This window comes from Cervus elaphus, chromosome 21, assembly GCF_910594005.1.
Source record: "Cervus elaphus chromosome 21, mCerEla1.1, whole genome shotgun sequence".
Lineage (NCBI taxonomy): Eukaryota > Metazoa > Chordata > Mammalia > Artiodactyla > Cervidae > Cervus > Cervus elaphus.
This window is the reverse complement of record NC_057835.1, coordinates 9,223,430-9,240,738: the sequence shown is the minus strand read 5'-3', so window position 1 is coordinate 9,240,738 and position 17,309 is coordinate 9,223,430. Positions and strand designations below refer to the sequence as shown.

The window sequence follows — 17,309 nt, the reverse complement described above, 5'->3', positions numbered from 1 at the left end:
AGACTCTACATTCACAAGTGATCCACCTGATTGTATGATAAAGAGATTGTCTGCACTCTATTCCTTGATCCTTGACCCTGAGAGATAACCTCTAAATTCCTGAAATTTCACAAGTAAGAAGGGCTTCCCTGGTGGCTCAGTGGCAAAGAATTCACCTGCCAATGCAGGAGGTGCATGTTCGATCCCTGTGTCATGAAGATCCCCTGGAGAAGGGCATGGCCATGGACTCCAATATTCTTGCCTGAGAAATCCCATGGACAGAGGAGCCTGACAGGCTGCAGTGCCTAGGGCTTCAAAGAGTTGAACATGATTTAGCGACTAAACAATAACAAAGGATGTCAGTTACTCGTGTTGGGTTCTGACAGACAGTGGTGCTTATTTTAAATATATTTTCTGTAGTTCAATCATATAAATATAATGAAGATTAACATATATATAACATATTAGCATAGATATATACATATATATACACACCTGTACACGTGCATGTGTGTATGCACGCACGCACACACACACACACAGATAGACACAAGCCAATGTTTTGTGCTTGTTTTGAGCAGCTGGGTTGGCTGCTATCTCTGGAGCTTATACACATTCAAGCTGTCATGCACAGTGTAGACACTAGATGTCAGGGTACAACTAACTGAAAACCCAATAACATGTTTTGTTTGAGACACTGCACTGTTTTCAGAAGTCACCCAGACTTTTATGTTTTAATTGGTGGATAATTGCCTTACAATACTGTGTTGGATTTTCTGCCATACATCAACATGAATCAGCCACAGCTATACACAACGTCCCCTCTCTCTTGAACCTCCCTCCCACATCCCACCCCAGAAGTCCAGAAGCAGGTCTTTCCTGTAACTGTCCTTGAGTTCCATGAGTTTGTCCATTCACTGCGGTGAAGTCACTTCCAATAACAAGCTTAATCTTAGTTCCTGTTTCTCCTCTATGAACTGACAAAACACCTCACTGATTTGTTCCCATGGCTATTGGGATGTAAGCAGAATAGCCGGTGGGAACCCAATGGTAATTCCAACCCTGAGTTTTTCCAAAACTAAAAAGACACACCTGTGGCTGGGCAGTCCACATATCTGTCCTCGAAGATAACGGGCAGGGTGTTCCAATCTCCGTCAATGTCCAAACACTCTGCGGGCAGCGGGGGCATGGTGGTGAGGTACTCTGAATTCCGGATATCCAGGGACAGCTGGCTGTGGGTCTGGATCCTGGGGAACATGGACCCGGTGAGCATCCAGGGGTGATTTAAAGGTTTTAATCTTGCTGCCCCTTTCCTCTCATCCCAAGACAGCATTTAGAAGATGTCCAGTAGACTCTAACAATTGCCATCTGTCTATCCACCCTTCCTTTATTCCCAGCTACCTATCCAGCCCCCAAAGCCCTGGCTATAGGTCTTCATACTATCAACATTTTCACATTCATTCATTCAACAAACTGTCATTGAACACTTCCTTCCCGTGTGAAAATGACCGGCTGGCAGTGGTCAAACAGGAAGAGGGGTGATAAAACATACCCTTGCTACTAACCAGTTCTACGTCACTTTTAAACACTTTTTAAATAGTGCACCCCGTGGCAAGAAATGCCCTTCATTTTCCATGACCACCCAGTACAATCACACACACTCCCAGAAACACACATGCTGAAACAAAAGCTTCTTATTACTACCTGGCCTATCTTATTTCATTTAAAAAGTGTTGTTCCAAAGCCATGAAGACAATTTCACAGTTCACTAAATGGCTGTAACCTATTACTTGAGAGACACACTCTAGTCTGTGCTTGAACAAGACAGGCCTTGACAGCTGAGTTTCACTTGTCCACCCTGATTTGGGAGGATGGTTCTGTCTCTGATGCAAACAGCATGACCTCCCTCCCCTCCATCTCTGACTCCTAGATGAGAATGCCCGTGTGCATGCTGAGTTGCCAGCGTCACGGAGCCCATGTTCACTATCTCAATCTAAGGTTTAATTCTGTTCACAGCACTTAGGACCTGAATCTGAAATAAAATTTCCCTCTTAATTCTATAGTTCTTATTATTTTATTTTTTTAAATTAACTTTTAGTTGGAGGATAACAGCTTTACAATGCTGTGTTGGTTTCTGCCATACAACAATGTACAATATAAGTAAACATAAATCCCCTACCTCTTGACCCTCCCTCCCACCCCTCCATCCCACCCCTTTAGGATATAGTTCTTATTCTTAAGGACCTAACTAAAACTTCTGTTGTTGTTCCGTCACTAAGTCATGTCTGACTCTTTGTGACCCCATGGACTGCAGCACGCCAGGCTCCCCTGTCCTTCACTATCTCCCAGAGTTTGCTCAAATTCATGTCCATTGAGTCACTGATGATATCTAACCATTTCATCCTCTGTCAGCCCCTTCTCCTCCTGCCCTCAATCTTTCCCAGCATCAGGGTCTTTTCCAGTGAGTTGGCTCTTCGCATCAGGTGGCCAAAATATTGGAGCTTCAGCTTCAACATCTGTCCTTCCAATGAATACTCAGGGTTGATTTCCCTTAGGATTGACTGGTTTGATGTCCCTTCTGTCCAAGGGACTCTCAAGAGTCTTCTAAGTTTACCTCCTCCTACGTAGCATCATTGCTATCCTAGTGTATGCTCTTTATTATAGGTTAATATCTACTACTAATTGAACGGTAATCAATTTCTCTAATATCTGAAGTTACACTATGGGACAAATGATATAATCACTTAGGTATCTGCAGGGCTCAGTCCCTCACCTGCTTTAGAGCTCTGCTCAAATGTTTCCTCAGGGAGCCCATCTCTGAAATGTCAGAGAAATAGCACCTTCTACAGCCTGCCACACTGATATATTTCTCCAAAGCATTTACTACATTTGGCATAGCATATTTATTTATTTATGCTTAAATATGTTTCCATTACTAAAATATGAGCTCCGTGAGAATGTGTCTGTTTGGTTCACTGCTGGATGTCCAATGCCCAAACTAGTGTCTGGCCCACAGTCAACACTAAATAGGCACTTGCTGAATAAAGGAATCTCCCTTTTACACCTAAGTACAAGCTAAGAGAGGCTCAGTAACCAGTCAGATGTCACAAGTAGCGTAAGTTCCAGGATCAAGATTTCAAAACATGCATATGAGATGTGAAATCCAAGGTCTTTCCACCATAGCCACTTGCCAGTTTTTAAGACGTTAGTTATAATTATCACAGCGCGAAGTCTGAATTCTTTATCCTGGCCCATAAGATCCCACATAGGCTGGTCCTACCCTACTTCTCCCACTTGCTCACTCCAGTGTAGCTGTACCTGCTTCTTGATGCTTTCAAACACCTTATGTTCCCATATAAGAAATCTTTACACCAGCTATCCCCTCTGACTCAACAGTCTTCTCTCATATCAGGATATGACTTATTATAACCCCAATTCAGTTCAGTTGCTCAGTCGTGTCTGACTCTTTGTGACCCCATGGACTGCAGCACACCAGGCTTCCCTGTCCATCACCAACTCCCAGACCTGGAGTTATAGTATAACCCCAGTCTCTGCTCAAATGCTACACCCTCAGAAAAGTGGTATTTAATCATTTTGGCCAAAACATTCCTAACCTCTAAGTAATGCTTTAGCCATACTACATTGACATACAGGTTGTTCTCCAGTTGCTCTGTTGAGTCTGAATCTTTGCCACCTCATGGACTGCAGTACGCCAGGCTTTCCTGTCCTTCCCCATCTCCCAGAGCTTGCTCTAACTCATGCCCATTGAGTTGGTGATGCCATCCAACCATCTCATCCTCTGCCATCCCCTTCTCCTCCTGTCTTCAATATTTCCCAGCATCAGGGTCTTGTCCAATGAGTTGGTTCTTTGCATCAGGTGGCTGAAGCTTCAGTTTCAGCATTAATCCTTCCAATGAATATGCAGGGTTGATTTCCTTTAGGATTGACTGGTTTGATCTCACTGCAGTCCAGGAGACTCACAAGAACCTTCTCCAACACCATAGTTTGAAAGCATCAATTCTTTGGCCCTCAGACTTTTTTGTGGTCTAACTCTCACATCCACACATGACTACATACAGGTTTTACAGGTGCAAAAAAGAAAGTGAAAAGATCTTCAGGTCTGTCCTAAGTGATAGATGAATTTCAGTGTTTCTCCTGCTGGATTTACTGGGGCATCTCAAACATTATTCCATCCAAATGTATTTTGGAGGCAAACATACTATTTGGAAACAGAAAGAAACCTCTAAACTTGTGTAGCCAAGACCAAACATCTTGGAGGAAGCAGGAAGCAGTGACTCTGCCCACCAGGGAAATCTACAATGAGAGACAATGACCTCATCTTCTGTGAACCCTCTGACTTTTCTGAGCATTTTTACATTTTCCCATCTATCCTCTTAATTAGGTAGTTCAGTATTAATTCTTATGCTAAATGCATTTCATAGCTGCTGCAAAGTCTCAGGCGAATTCTGTGGGTTTTTTTTTCCCTGACATAGCTTGTGGCCATACCACCTGCTTCTGATTCATTTCGCAAAGAGGACTCAGCACAGATGTCTTCAAGGACCTAGGAAGTTTCGAATCTGTCTACAGAAACATCATGATACTCAACAACAGCAAAAACTCTGGCTCTTGACCTTCTCTGCCACCTGCCAGCTCCAGCCTCAGCAATCTGTCTGGCTCTTGCCTTCAGAGAAAATGCACCTGAATGTAAGGAGATGGGCAGACTCTCTCCTTCATGACCAGGGATGAAGGGAAGAGCTAACTTTGAACAAGAATGTCCTTGGCGCTCACGGTATGATGTGGACATGCCATTGGTTACTTACAGATTTTCCTGAAAAGTCAGGACTGCAAGTTTTTGGTGCTCCATATAAAAGAAGGCCTCGGAAAACCTTCGGACCTGAAGAATAAAACAGTATAAACAACGTGACTCACTGGGTGGGTTTGGCCTTCATTTTTTAACAGGAAATTAAGGCTCAATGAGGGAAGTAATATATATTAAGAGGAGAGCTGAGCCCACAACCCAGAGGTTCTGAAACACCTTTCTGCCCTCCACAGCTGCCCTCTCTAATTTCTAGTTCTTAACACAAACCTGATTTATGGACACAATTGAACACATGTTTATTGATCTACTCTTGTTTTTCATTCTGTCGTTTTTTTAAATTTAGGTCTTATTTCTTCTACTAGAATAAAAGACACTTGAAAACAGAGGCCATAAATAAATGCAGATGAAATAGAAGGTGCAAAATCAGTCATGTAAGTGTGTCCACTATGCATTTTGTAGACAGCTCTCTGTCCTCTTGCTGGAAATGAAAAGACCAACATCTTTTATTAAGCATGAGTCCCCACCCCCTGTGCACTTCCACCTGGTGGCAAAAAAAAAAAAAAAAAAAAAAAATGGCCTTAAGAACAATGGATGACATGTGAAGATACTTCAAAATACTTTCAAAGCACTTCATCATATTCTTTAAGATCGGCTCGCCATCACTTGGTAGCCAAGGCTGGTACTCTATGAACAGTAGAGCAAAGAACTTCCCTAGAGCAAATGGGCTTCCCTTGTGGCTCAGTTGGTAAAGAATCTGCCTGCAGTGCAGGAGATTTGATTCTTGAGTCAGGAAGATACTCTGGAGTAGGGAAAGGCTACTCACACTCCAGTATTCTGGCCTGGGAGAATTCTATGGACTGTAGATTCCATGGGGTCACAAAGAGTCAGACAGGACTGAGCAACTTTCAGAGCAAAGAACTGAGAACCAAAGGAAGTTCACAAAATTTCTCTGCAAGTTCATGGTGGGTCAGGACTAGCACTTGGGTTGACAGAAGCCAATCCTGACTTTTATTCTGCCCAATGAACCAACTGTTGAAAAGCTTCCTTGAGATATCTCTGCCATGTGACTACAGAACTTATACTGTTTGACCCCTTACCCGCAAGGTGTGATGCTCCTGGGTGAGATAAGTGGTCACTTGGGAGTGCAGCGTCACTGTGTCCAGGAACTGGGTCCACAGGGCCATCAGGTGGGAGGCCAGCCAGGCAAGATCCTTACTTATCTGCTCAGCTATCTTCTCTGGATTATTCAACATCTGGGGAGGCAAAAGGGTTGCAGTGAAGGACCTCTGCTCCATGCAGCTTCTGCCGTCTTCCTCTGAAGCCTTTACTGGCTTCTTGGCTTGTAATGAATCTCTCTCTTTCTCCAGACTCTCCCCTATAGCCCATTATGTTCTGAACTCAGTATCTGGCCATCACGATAGCTTCCACTTATTAACAGCGAGTACTTGGTAAGTAAAACATGAAGCGTCTTTTTAAATATACACATGAACTACTTAATCTCTACAATGAACCTTTGTTAGAATTATTGTAACCATCATTTTACACAAAAGTAAAACGAGAGAATTAAATAGAGCATACCCAAAGTCACACAAAGCTGGGATTGAGCTGTAAGATCATCCCCCCACAAAGCCAGGGCACCATGCTGCCTTTCCAGAGTAGGTGCTGGAAAACATCTCCTGAGAAACGGTAAAGTCTTTATAACCTCACACACAGCATCTAACTCGCTAGGTGATTTCCACATGGCTGGGCTCCACAGACCCAGCACCAACTTGCTGCCATGACTTCACATTTCTTAAGGAGAATCCTAGGTTGTCTTAATGAAAGCCTGAAGGACTCAGCCTAGACAGGGCCTGGAGCTGGTGGAGGAACCTCGGGCTAGCTTCAGTTTAAAGCTAGGACAGCCATCTGCTTGGGGGTGACTTTTATTCTGGAGTGGGGAGAGAGAGATTACATCTCTGAGTTTAGCCAGAGAACCAGTGGTCCAAGCCTAACACTGAATCCTAGGTGTCATCATTTACCTACCAATAATTTAAAGTGCATCTCCCATGACCAGGCACATACTTAGAATACATGGGGACACGAAGATGAATAAGAGAGTGTCTCTGCCTCCAGAGAGCCTCATCCAGGGCAGGAGGTAGGAAGGAGACTTTACCATGAAGAGTAGAGCCAATATTTTAGAATAACTTTAAATTTAGTATAATCTATAAAATATCAAAGATTATGTTGTACACCTGAAATCAATGTAATATTATAATTCAACAATACTTCAATACAAATGTATATAGTATCCTCATCCTTAAGATATGGTTAAACATGAACTCAAGAACATTGAAAAAAAAAAAGAGTATAGGGATCTATCTGCCCTGGAAAATAATGCAAAGATACATAACCATGGCCATTTCAAACTTCTCTCTGAGCTCCTTCTTTGCTGGGTGCCTCAGTTTCTCATCTGCAAAATGAAGGTGCAAAGCAAATAACTGTTTATTGGACATAATGATGTCCAAAGCCTAGCTTGCAACACTGAAAGTTCTCTTCACTCTTCTTGGACTAACAGCTGACACTAGCATAATGCACAGAGGGTGGAGCAAAGCATCTGAGAGCAAGAAAAACAGAGAAGAAGAAATCTGACACCCAGTAAGGGTCTTTAATTGTTGGGTATTGCAGCTTTGTAATTAATGACTAGCTTCCAGATACAAAGCATCATTTAACTGTAGCATCTCTAAGCTTCTTCTTCCACGGGGAAAGATATGTCTTTGATGAAGACACAAGGTACAAAACTCCAAAACGAAAGAATGACCCTTACTTTCTTCTCATGGAAGCATTGCTTCCATCACTGGTTCTGTTGGGAGTCAGGGAGAAAACAGGATGTTCAGTCTTGATTCAGGCCCATAATCCATGACCCAAAATGTTAAGAGTCAGAAAAGGAAGGACCTGGAGGGTGAGGGACACAGTCAGCCACTGGAAAACCTTTAGGCTGGAGAGTAAGGCTTATCTTTAAGTTCTCCAACCAGTTACCCTCATTAATGGACATCAAGCTCCTGCATTAGCACAGGGCACTTTTTGCCCTGATCATGTTCCCAGCTGTACCTCCGGCCTGGGGCTACCCATGGCTCCAGCCACATCAACCTGAACACACAGCTCTTTGCAAGCACCAGACCCTTGATCAGCTTGTACTTCTCCTTGGAAGGTCTCCTCCCATCTTCCAATCTCTTTTCCTCTTCTCTCCGCCACTTTGGACTTGTCTGTTCTGTACCAGGGAACTGTTTCCAGAGCCAATGCAGTTTGCCTCATTTCTTTCTTTTCAAATTAACTTTTATTAGAACTGCTTTATAATGTTGTGTTAGTTTAGATGCAAAATGCATCAGTCATACATATACACACATCAGTCTGCCTTGTTTCTGATGGTTCTTTTGAAACTCCTACTGTGTTTCAAGTGTAAGACCAGCCCTCCTCTCCTTGAAGTCTGCTTGACCTTGCACAGACCACTCTCAGGGTACCACTTGCCAGGTACTGCTCAGTGCCCCGCTTGGCCTGCGCGCTGAGGTTTATCCTTTTCAATATTATCTGTACCTTCTCCACAGCTGATGGACGATGAAAACTCAGCAGCTCTTTTCTGAGTAAATGGGTGATCCTGCATCTGTTGAGAGGCACCTGGGCCTCAGCAACTGAACTTCCCTCACTGGGCTTCTTATCCTGCCACCCCAGCCTTCCCCACCCTCCATTTCAGCAATACTGGCAAACGCAGCATGAATTCTGAGCTCAGCCACCAGAAAGGAAAGGCAAAGCCATTCATTAAATGTGTCTTTGCGAGAATTATTTTTTCCCCTAGTTGATGACAGAAATGGCTCAAGATAAGATTAAGAAAGCTTCTAATTAAGCCACAAGAGGACTTTCCTACCCTCACAGAGGCCTGGGCCTGTTCAATTACAGATGATGGGCGTGGAAGGGTCTCTCTGGTGAGAAAAAGAGAAACCCTTCAAGCTAACAAGGAGGCAGCTTGGACCCAGTGCCATTTCGGGGGAAGCTGCCTGCAAACACACACCTGTTCTGCTTTGCGACTGCCCTCTTGCTGTTCACCTGGGCCCAGCCAAGCTCTTTTGCTCAATCGTCCCTGACCCCCACCCCCTTGTGCAGTTTACTGATGACTGTTGTGAGTTTGGAGGATGCTGAGCTCTGGGGAGCCAAAGATAAATACATCCAGTCCTGGAAGAGGCACATGGTCCAGTTATAGCTATCCATCTCCATAGTTAAACCTACAAAGTGCTATGAAAGAGACGGGTCCTGAATACTGTAAAAAGGTCGTGGAAGGCTTCCTGGAGGAGGTGATGGCAGCATTGTGTCTTGAAGGTAAGCAGGGGTCAGGTGGAGAAAAGCCTGCTTCATATCCCCTAAACTAACTGTGTTCTCTCATCATGGGCCTCAGTCCTGGGTGCAAACTGAATCATATGGTAAGTCGCTTCAGTCATGTCTGACTCTTTGAGACCCTATGGACCATAGCCCGCCAGGCTCCTCTGAACATGGGATTCTCCAGGCAAGAATACTAGAGTCAGTTGCCATGCCCTCCTCCAGGGGATCTTCCCAACTCAAGTATCGAACCCACATCTCCTAAGTCTCTTGCACTGGCAGGCAGGTTCTTTACCACTAGCACCACCCAAAGCCCCAAACTTAATCACTGGGAGACCATAAAGGCTTTAGGCTCATCTCTGAAGGTAGGACCCAAACATCAGGATTTGGTGGATACTCTGCATGATTTGACCCCGTCTGCTGTACCGACGTATGTAGCTGAGTTTCACTAGAACCTTTCCATCCATTACGGAGAGCACAATCTGTCCTTTCTTAAGGCACTGCACAGCAGGGCCCCTGACCAGCTGCTCCAGCTCACCTTTCCAGCCCAGCCTCCCACAGCCGGCTTCAAATGCCCCCACCCCCCCGACCCTGCAGTCATCCCGGGTCCCAAGCACCCGTGGCACTCCGTCAGGTCCAGTCTCACCGTGGTTTTGCATGCTGGTCCCTCCCTGCCTCTCTCCTGACCTCACCGAGAGCTGCCTGTGCTCCCAAAGCCCTGCCCCCCGTCTTATGCTCCTGGTCCAGCAGTGATGCTACCGACAGCTCCTGCCTCACGTGGGCTGTTAGTCCTGGGAAGCTCTCTGCCATCTTCGTGTTTGTTGTATTCCCAACAGAGTAGCCGGCACATAGTAGGTGCTTAAGAAATGTAAGAGTCACATAGAGTAAAAGTGCAGGCACGCCCCTGGCAGTCCAGTGGTTAAGAACCCACGGATCCATAGCAGGGGGCAACAGGTTTGATCCGTGGTTGGGGAACTAAGATCCCACATGCTGCATGGCAGAGTCAAAATATAAAAATAAATTAAAAAAAAAAGTGCAGGTGAATTGCTCTGTGACTGCAGAGCTCTATGTTTGTTTTCAAATTGCTTTAAATCACCCAAAACCATTTCCACTTCGGAGTCCACCCTTGAAATGGATGTGTTTGTGACCATGTGTTTGGTTGACCACTTGGTGGTGATGCCCTGCTTCTAAACACCCTGTGGGCAGTGATGTGCCTTTCAGGAAGGTTCTGGGGAGGGAGCTCTTTTTCTTTCACTCCCAGCAGCGGGCCAGCCCGTCCGCAAACCACAGAGCAGCCCGGTGCACACCCGAACTCCCCCTTTCCCTCCCTGACACCCGGCTGCCTCCCTCCCTGCAGCTAATCTGGTTACTCTGAACCAGATTCAAGTCTGCGGCAATATCATCACTCAAAACCAGGGGCCATTTCCCTGCAGCTTGTGGGCTCCGTGCAAAGCAGGCAGGCAACCCACTGGCTTTTCGTGAAGTATGTCTAGCAGCCCGAGTTGTCGCCTGAACCACTGCGGGGACCAAATGCATCAGTACCGCAGTGCCTCCCAGATGGCCTTGGGTTCAGGCCCCAGGTCCACCCTTAGTGGTTCAGGGCAGCATGCTCCTCTGTGACAAAATGAATGGGGACACACCTGTGTCCCCCGACCCCAGGCACTCGCGGCTGCCGTGGGGGCAGCACCTGGGGGATGTGCATTTCAGGCACACAGCATGATGATGCATGCGTATTCTGTGGCCCCGACACAGGCTGGGACCTGGGACCCTCTGCAGCAGTGCTGCAACGCCTGCATCTGGACACCCCTCTCCTCCAGCGATAAATACAAAGAAACTGTGTGAGACTACAAGTAATGGGTGCATGGGCACTTGAAATAAATTCCGGGCAAAAAATACAAAGAGACCAAAACCCAACTGCCAGTTTTGAAAAGCCTGGGGCAAAAGCAGGGTACTGCGCATGCCCCCTGCACACGACACCTCCTAAGGGGTGGACACAACTCCTAAGCCCTTCCCCTGGCCCTGGACATACCCTACCCTCACCCCATATAAAGAACCAGCTTGCCCCCACCTTGGGGAGTGAGCAAGCAAGGGAACCTGTTACTTGTTCTCGCTCCCTCCTTCTGCAGCAGGGACCCCAATAAAGCCTTGGCTGAATTCCTTGTCTGGCCTCTGATCAATTTATATTGATTAAGAAAGCCGAGAACCCTAGTTCATGTAACAACATGGCTGCCACAATAAAGTTATTTAATATACCTATCACCTCATAGAGCTAAAACATTTTTTCTTGTGATGAGCACTTCTAAGATCTACTCTCCTGGTAAATTTGAATATATAATACAGAAGTGTTACAATCACCATACTATATATTACATTCCCAGAACTTAATTATAATGGAAGGTTTATACCTTTTGACCACCTTCGCTTGCTTCCCTCACCTCCACCCACCCCTACCCCTGGCAACCACCAATGTGGTCTCTTTTCCTATGAGCCTTTTTTTTTTAAGATTCCACATATAAATGAGATAATATAGTATTTGTCTTTTTCCAAATGACTCTTTTCACTCAGCATCATGCCATCAAGTTTCATCCATGTTGTCACAAATATAATGATTTCCTTCTTTTTGTGGCTGTATAATATTCCACTGCACATAGACACAGTGCATCTTCTTTATGCATTCAGGTCAACATTCAGGGTATTCCCATGCCTTGGCTATTGTACATAAGGTTACAATGAACACAGGGGTGCAGATATCTCTTCATGATTTCATTTCCTTTGAATAAATACCCAGAAGTTGGAATTGCTAGATTGTATGGTAGTTCTATTTTTAATTTTTTTGAGGAACCTCCATACTGTTCCATAGTGTCTGCACCAATTTACATTCCCATCAACAGTGCACAAGGGTCCTCTTTTCTCCACATTCTTGCTGGCATGTACTTCTTGTCTGTTTGATGAGAGCTATTCTAACAGGTGGCCTTTCCTAGTGGCAAGGATGGTAAAAAATCTGCCTGCAATGTGGAAGACCTGGGTTTGATCCCTGGGTTGGGAAGGTCCTCTGGAGGGGGGCATGGCAACTTACTCCAATATTCTTGCCTGAAGAATCCCATGGACCGAGGGGCCTGGAGGGCTACAGTCTATAGGGTCACAAAGAGTCAGACACGACTGAGTGACTAAGCACAACACAGCACATTCTAACAGGTGTGAGGTGATTCCTCAATGCAGTTTTGATTTTTTAATGTCTGGGGAGCTTTTAATGAAAAACGCAAACCCATGAGCTCCACTCCCACCTCCTCTCTTTCAACCAGGTTAGATGCGACGCAGGTCAAGATGTTAGTCCAAGTGTATTTCTACTAAAAGGCCAGGGATAAGAAACACTAGTTTAAAAGACAGAAATGCTAGTTTGCAATGAGACCATCTCAAGTCCTACCCAGACGTGGATTAGCCATGTCACCAACCCTGAAGGGCATGCTCCCTTCCACCTCATGTGCCTCTCATTACATGAGGATAACCGTGTTCACCCAGACCTTCCAACACCATGGGACGTAACAGTGCTCCAGAGACTGTAAACAACTATTTGCATCAGTTGAGTACTTATTAAGCACAACTCTTAGTACATGCTTGATGAACTTTTGGTGAACATACATCACTGTTTCAATATCATTGTCATCATTGAAGCTAGCCTCATGCCAAGTGTGAGCCATCTAAGCCGAGGTGCAAGATTTCTGTCACCCTCCATGAGAAGCACATAACCCAAAGTCAACAAACATTTGTTAGGTGGATGGGTAATGGACAATAAAAAGTGTGAGTGCTAGGGTGCTTCAGTCATGTCCGACTTTGCAACCCTCTGGACCGTAGCCCACCAGGCTCCTCTGTCCATGGGATTCTCCAGGCAAAAGTACTGGACTGGGTTGCCATGCCCTTCTCCAGGGGATCTTCCCAACCCAGGGATGGAACTCACATCTCCTGTGGCTCCTGCATTGCAGGCGGATTCTTTACCACTGAGCCACTGGGGAACCCCAATAAATAGTGTAAATGTCAGGGAAACCAAGACCTGTTAACCTGTTTGGTGTTTTCAAAATATCTAGCACATGGCCGGGCACACAATAGATGTCTAAGAGACCCAGAGATTTAGGGCAGTGGGATAGGAGACTGTTTCTTCAGTTGAAGATATAACAGGAGGTTACCAGTTGTGTCTTTTCATCTCTGATCTCTACACCAAGCAAGCAACTCTGCCCCATATAATAACTGCCGTTCAGAACCAAGGAGTTAGCTCCCTGATTACCTGTAGCTCTGAGCACAGCTGAGAGAGTGTTTCTTCAACAGCAAGTGACTCTAGAAAGAAAAAAAAAACAATGAAACAGACACATACTGAACTGTGGAATTGCTAATGGAAGGAAAGAAGCACAGATTTCAAGTCAGCATTGACGTCACAGAAAAATTACAGGCTCTGTGGACTCCTGTCATCTTTTGGGTCTAAAAGATCCTGTTAATAAAAAGCATGATTTGAAGCCATGTGATGTCACCCTGGGTTAAAGTCAACATGTTCCATGTGTGCATTTCTGAGAAACAGAAGATCCCCAGGTTCACTTAGTGAGGTCCAAAACAATCCCACATTCTGCTGTGCTTTTGTGGGTATGCGTGTGTGCACATACATACATACACACACACACACACACACACCTGGGTCCTGACATCTGGGACCTAGACCTAGATCCCCTTCACACAGCTGGATGTTCAGAAGTCCAGGAAAGTGGGGTGGCAGAGCCTAGCCTCCTGCTCAGCACCACCACCTCATCACGACCTTCCCCACAGGCAGCAGAGGAGCCTGCAACCTTGCCGTCTTCTCAGTTGGAGCTGGGTGCAATCTGGCCATTTGTGGTTTCACAGTTTTGCCTGTGTTTGAACTCTCCCTAGTTCCAAGAGGCTGTGATGAGAACTTTCATGTGGCTGAAGCATGAGTTTTAATGAAAGCATCGTTGAAAAGCTGAGAGCAAGGAAACCTTCAGCTCCGATGGTCCTCATGAGTGGGCACACGCTTGCCCACCTGGCAGCTGCCCCCAACCCGCTACTTTAGTCCATGTCCATGGCTGTGACTTGGGGTCTGGCACAATGCCCGGTACACAGTAAACATTCAATAAAAGTATGGTGAGTGAGAGAATGAACAAATAAATTCAGTTCTTTTGGGTAAAAAAAAAAAAGTTGAAGCAAGAAGCCAACTATGAGTACACTGTCTTCACTTTCTGCCTGAGCTAAACTGGTTCTGAGCTGTGCGGGTCTCCTTTGAGTGCATCTGCCCTGAAAAATTTCAACTCCAAGATCATGTGCTTCAAAGACAGCATGAGAGGGACTTCCTCGGCAGTCCGGTGGTTAAGAAGACTCTGCGCTCCCAGTGCAGGGAAGACAGGTTCAATCCCTGGTCAAGGAACGAAGATCCCTTATCCCACATGGTGTGGCCAAATATAATTTTTTTTTTCAAAAGAGGGCCTTAGAGCTGACAAAACCCAGATGGTAAGAGGGTGCCAGAGGTCAAGGCAACAACTACAATGTTGCACCTACTCCTTCATTCTGCACACCAACCACTGGATGTGAGAGGTCTGGGCTCAGGTCCAGCTTCTGCCCTTAAAGACCCCCAGCCTAGTGGGGAAGAGAAATATGAAACTACACAATTGTTGTGTGGTGTGTTCAGTGTAATAACAGACGATGCACAAGGCTATCGATCCCACCAAAGCTATGACTCGCTCCGCAGGTGAGATCTCAGGGCTCAGGGAGAGACGCTGAGGTTCCCCGCAGCAGGACTGTTATTAACTGTGAAAACCAGGCCGAGTTGGAGAAGGAAATGGCAACCCACTCCAGTGTTCTTGCCTAGAGAATCCCATGGGCAGAGAAGCGTGGCAGGCCACGGTCCATGGGGTCGCAGAGAGTCAGACACGACTGGAGCGATGAAGCACGCACCAGGTTGAGGGCCTGGCTTCTGTTCTAAGGACAAAGGGCCTCTTTAGGGGGCTTCGAGCAGAACTATGACCCACCACCTGCTGTGAATGAGTGTGACCTGATATAAAAGGCTGCCCTGAGCACAGAACCTCTGTGCTCCTGCCTCGTCCTGCCACACCAGGCTGTGTGACCGAGTGGTCATTTCACGTCTCTGAGCTGCAGTCCCACCATCTGTCAGTCAAGAGGGAGGGGGCCCAACGATCACGATGTCTGATGATGGACAAGGAGCAATTCACCCCTGGAAAACCAAAGATGATGACTGCTGAGAGCTTTCTCTAATCACCCATTAAACACATACATGTAGGTATTTCTTGGACTGTTTTACACTCTTGTAAGTTGCAATCCCGTAGCTACAGCCTCATTAAGAAAAAGGCTGTAAACAGGCATTTTCCCTTAGAAAGCAACTTCACATTATGTACCCAGAGTAGGTGTTTAATACATGTTTAATAAATTTAATAACTTGGTGGATGAATGAATTAATGAGTAAATGAACATGATGACTAGAGGCACATGTGTCTTTTCCTGCGTTGACATGCCCAAGATGTCCTCTTGCTAGAATGATGTAAAATGCCAAAACACCAAAACAAAAACCAAACCAAACCCACCTGAAACAGTGCTTGCTACTGTGACATTTACAAGAGCGTGCTGACTCTTCTAGGGCCCCAGCCCGAGAGCGGAGGGCCAGCTGCGGGGGTGAGGTTCCCCGCAGGTAAGTTCCCAGCCCCTTACCCAGCTCCATGCGCGGCAGCTCCGGGATGTCCCTCAGGATGGTCAGGAAGTAGGCACGAAGTCCCCGGTAGGCGTGCAAGAGCAGGAAGCACAGTTCCCGGTGCCACTTGTAAGCGTGCTGCATGCAGTTCTCGGAGGGCACATAGAAGCTCCCCTGTGGGGGGAAACAGAAGCAGAAGCTGAGGACCACCCTGTGGCCTGGTCCTGAGAAAACTGGTGAAGATGGTCAAGACTCCAGCAGAAGAGCTGGTGTCTCCTCCCTACCCTTCTACATGGGAAACCCACTGAAATTGGCCAAGTCTCTGTCTAATAATTTTCAAATTAAAGCAATAATGATAGTAATAACAACCTTAGATGATGATGATGACCATGATGAGGGCATGGACCTCACAGGTTTGGGGCAAGTGAATGTCGCCCCCTCTTGTAAGCCTCTTTCTCTTGCCACTGTAAGAAGCAGCCACGTGACCGACAAGAGGGGGCTCCTTTTCACAGGGAGAGAAGGCATTGAGAAAGACCTTTGTATTCATGTAACTCCATGGCTGATTCATGTCAATGTATGACAAAATCCACTTCAATATTGTAAAGTAATTAGCCTCCAACTAATAAAAATAAATTAAAAAAAAAGACCTTTGTATTGGTTAATGAAGAGCACAGTGCTGAGAAGGAGAAAAATGCTTTGCGATAAAATAAGAAGTCGGTGGGTTTCAGCTGTCAGTGTTGAAAGTGTCAGAGGCTGTGGGTGTGACCATGGAGTTTGAGGATTCTGCATACTGTGTTTGCAGGTGTAAGACACATCACACCCATAATGACACATCACAAGTCATTTATCTGAAGAGGAAAATATGCCTGAGTCCACAAGTTACGTGTAGGCAAGACATGATGGAGGAGGACCAGGACAGTTCTGAATTTCTTGCAACCCCACCAGAGAAGGATGACTTTGGGTGAATTTCAGGAAGGATTTAAAAACGAGAGATAGGATTCTCACAGAATGGGTTTGGACAGAAAAACAGAGGTACTGAGTACTGTGAGCTTCCCAGGTGGCACTAGTGGTAAAGAATCCAGGTGCCGATGCAAGAGACATAAGAGACATGGGTTTATCCCTGGGTTGGGAAGATCCCCTAGAGAAGGGAACGGCAACCCACTCCAGGATTCTTGCCTAGAGAGTCCCATGGAGAGAGGAGCCTGGCGGGCTACAGTCCATACGGTCGCAAAGAGTTGGACGCACCTTAGCACACACCCACGCACACACACCGAGTACTGAGCAGGAGAATTTCATGGGTGTAGGAATCTATGGCTCGTGTGGCTATGAATGGAGCAACTGAATGTCTCTTCACCATCCCGTGCTTCCTAGCCTGTCCTGCTGGGTGAAACTACAGGTAAAATGTTATCGGAACTACATCCTCTGGGCTCCTGTGAGTTGACCTGCGTGCTGTCCATGAGGCAGCCTCCT

General features: G+C 46.0%; 1 protein-coding gene across 2 annotated transcripts in view; it reads right to left on the bottom strand.

Moving 5' to 3' along the window:
- Nucleotides 1-17,309, bottom strand: part of FAM135B (family with sequence similarity 135 member B) — a 249,944-nt gene that overhangs the window by 18,476 nt on the left and 214,159 nt on the right. For both annotated transcript variants that reach the window (XM_043880471.1, XM_043880470.1), the window contains exons 8-12: nucleotides 15,860-16,013; nucleotides 13,422-13,471; nucleotides 5,896-6,051; nucleotides 4,800-4,873; nucleotides 1,072-1,226 (exon numbers count right to left, since the gene is read on the bottom strand). In XM_043880471.1, the coding sequence (XP_043736406.1) occupies nucleotides 1,072-1,226; nucleotides 4,800-4,873; nucleotides 5,896-6,051; nucleotides 13,422-13,471; nucleotides 15,860-16,013 (589 nt within the window). The remainder of the gene's footprint in view (nucleotides 1-1,071; nucleotides 1,227-4,799; nucleotides 4,874-5,895; nucleotides 6,052-13,421; nucleotides 13,472-15,859; nucleotides 16,014-17,309) is intronic.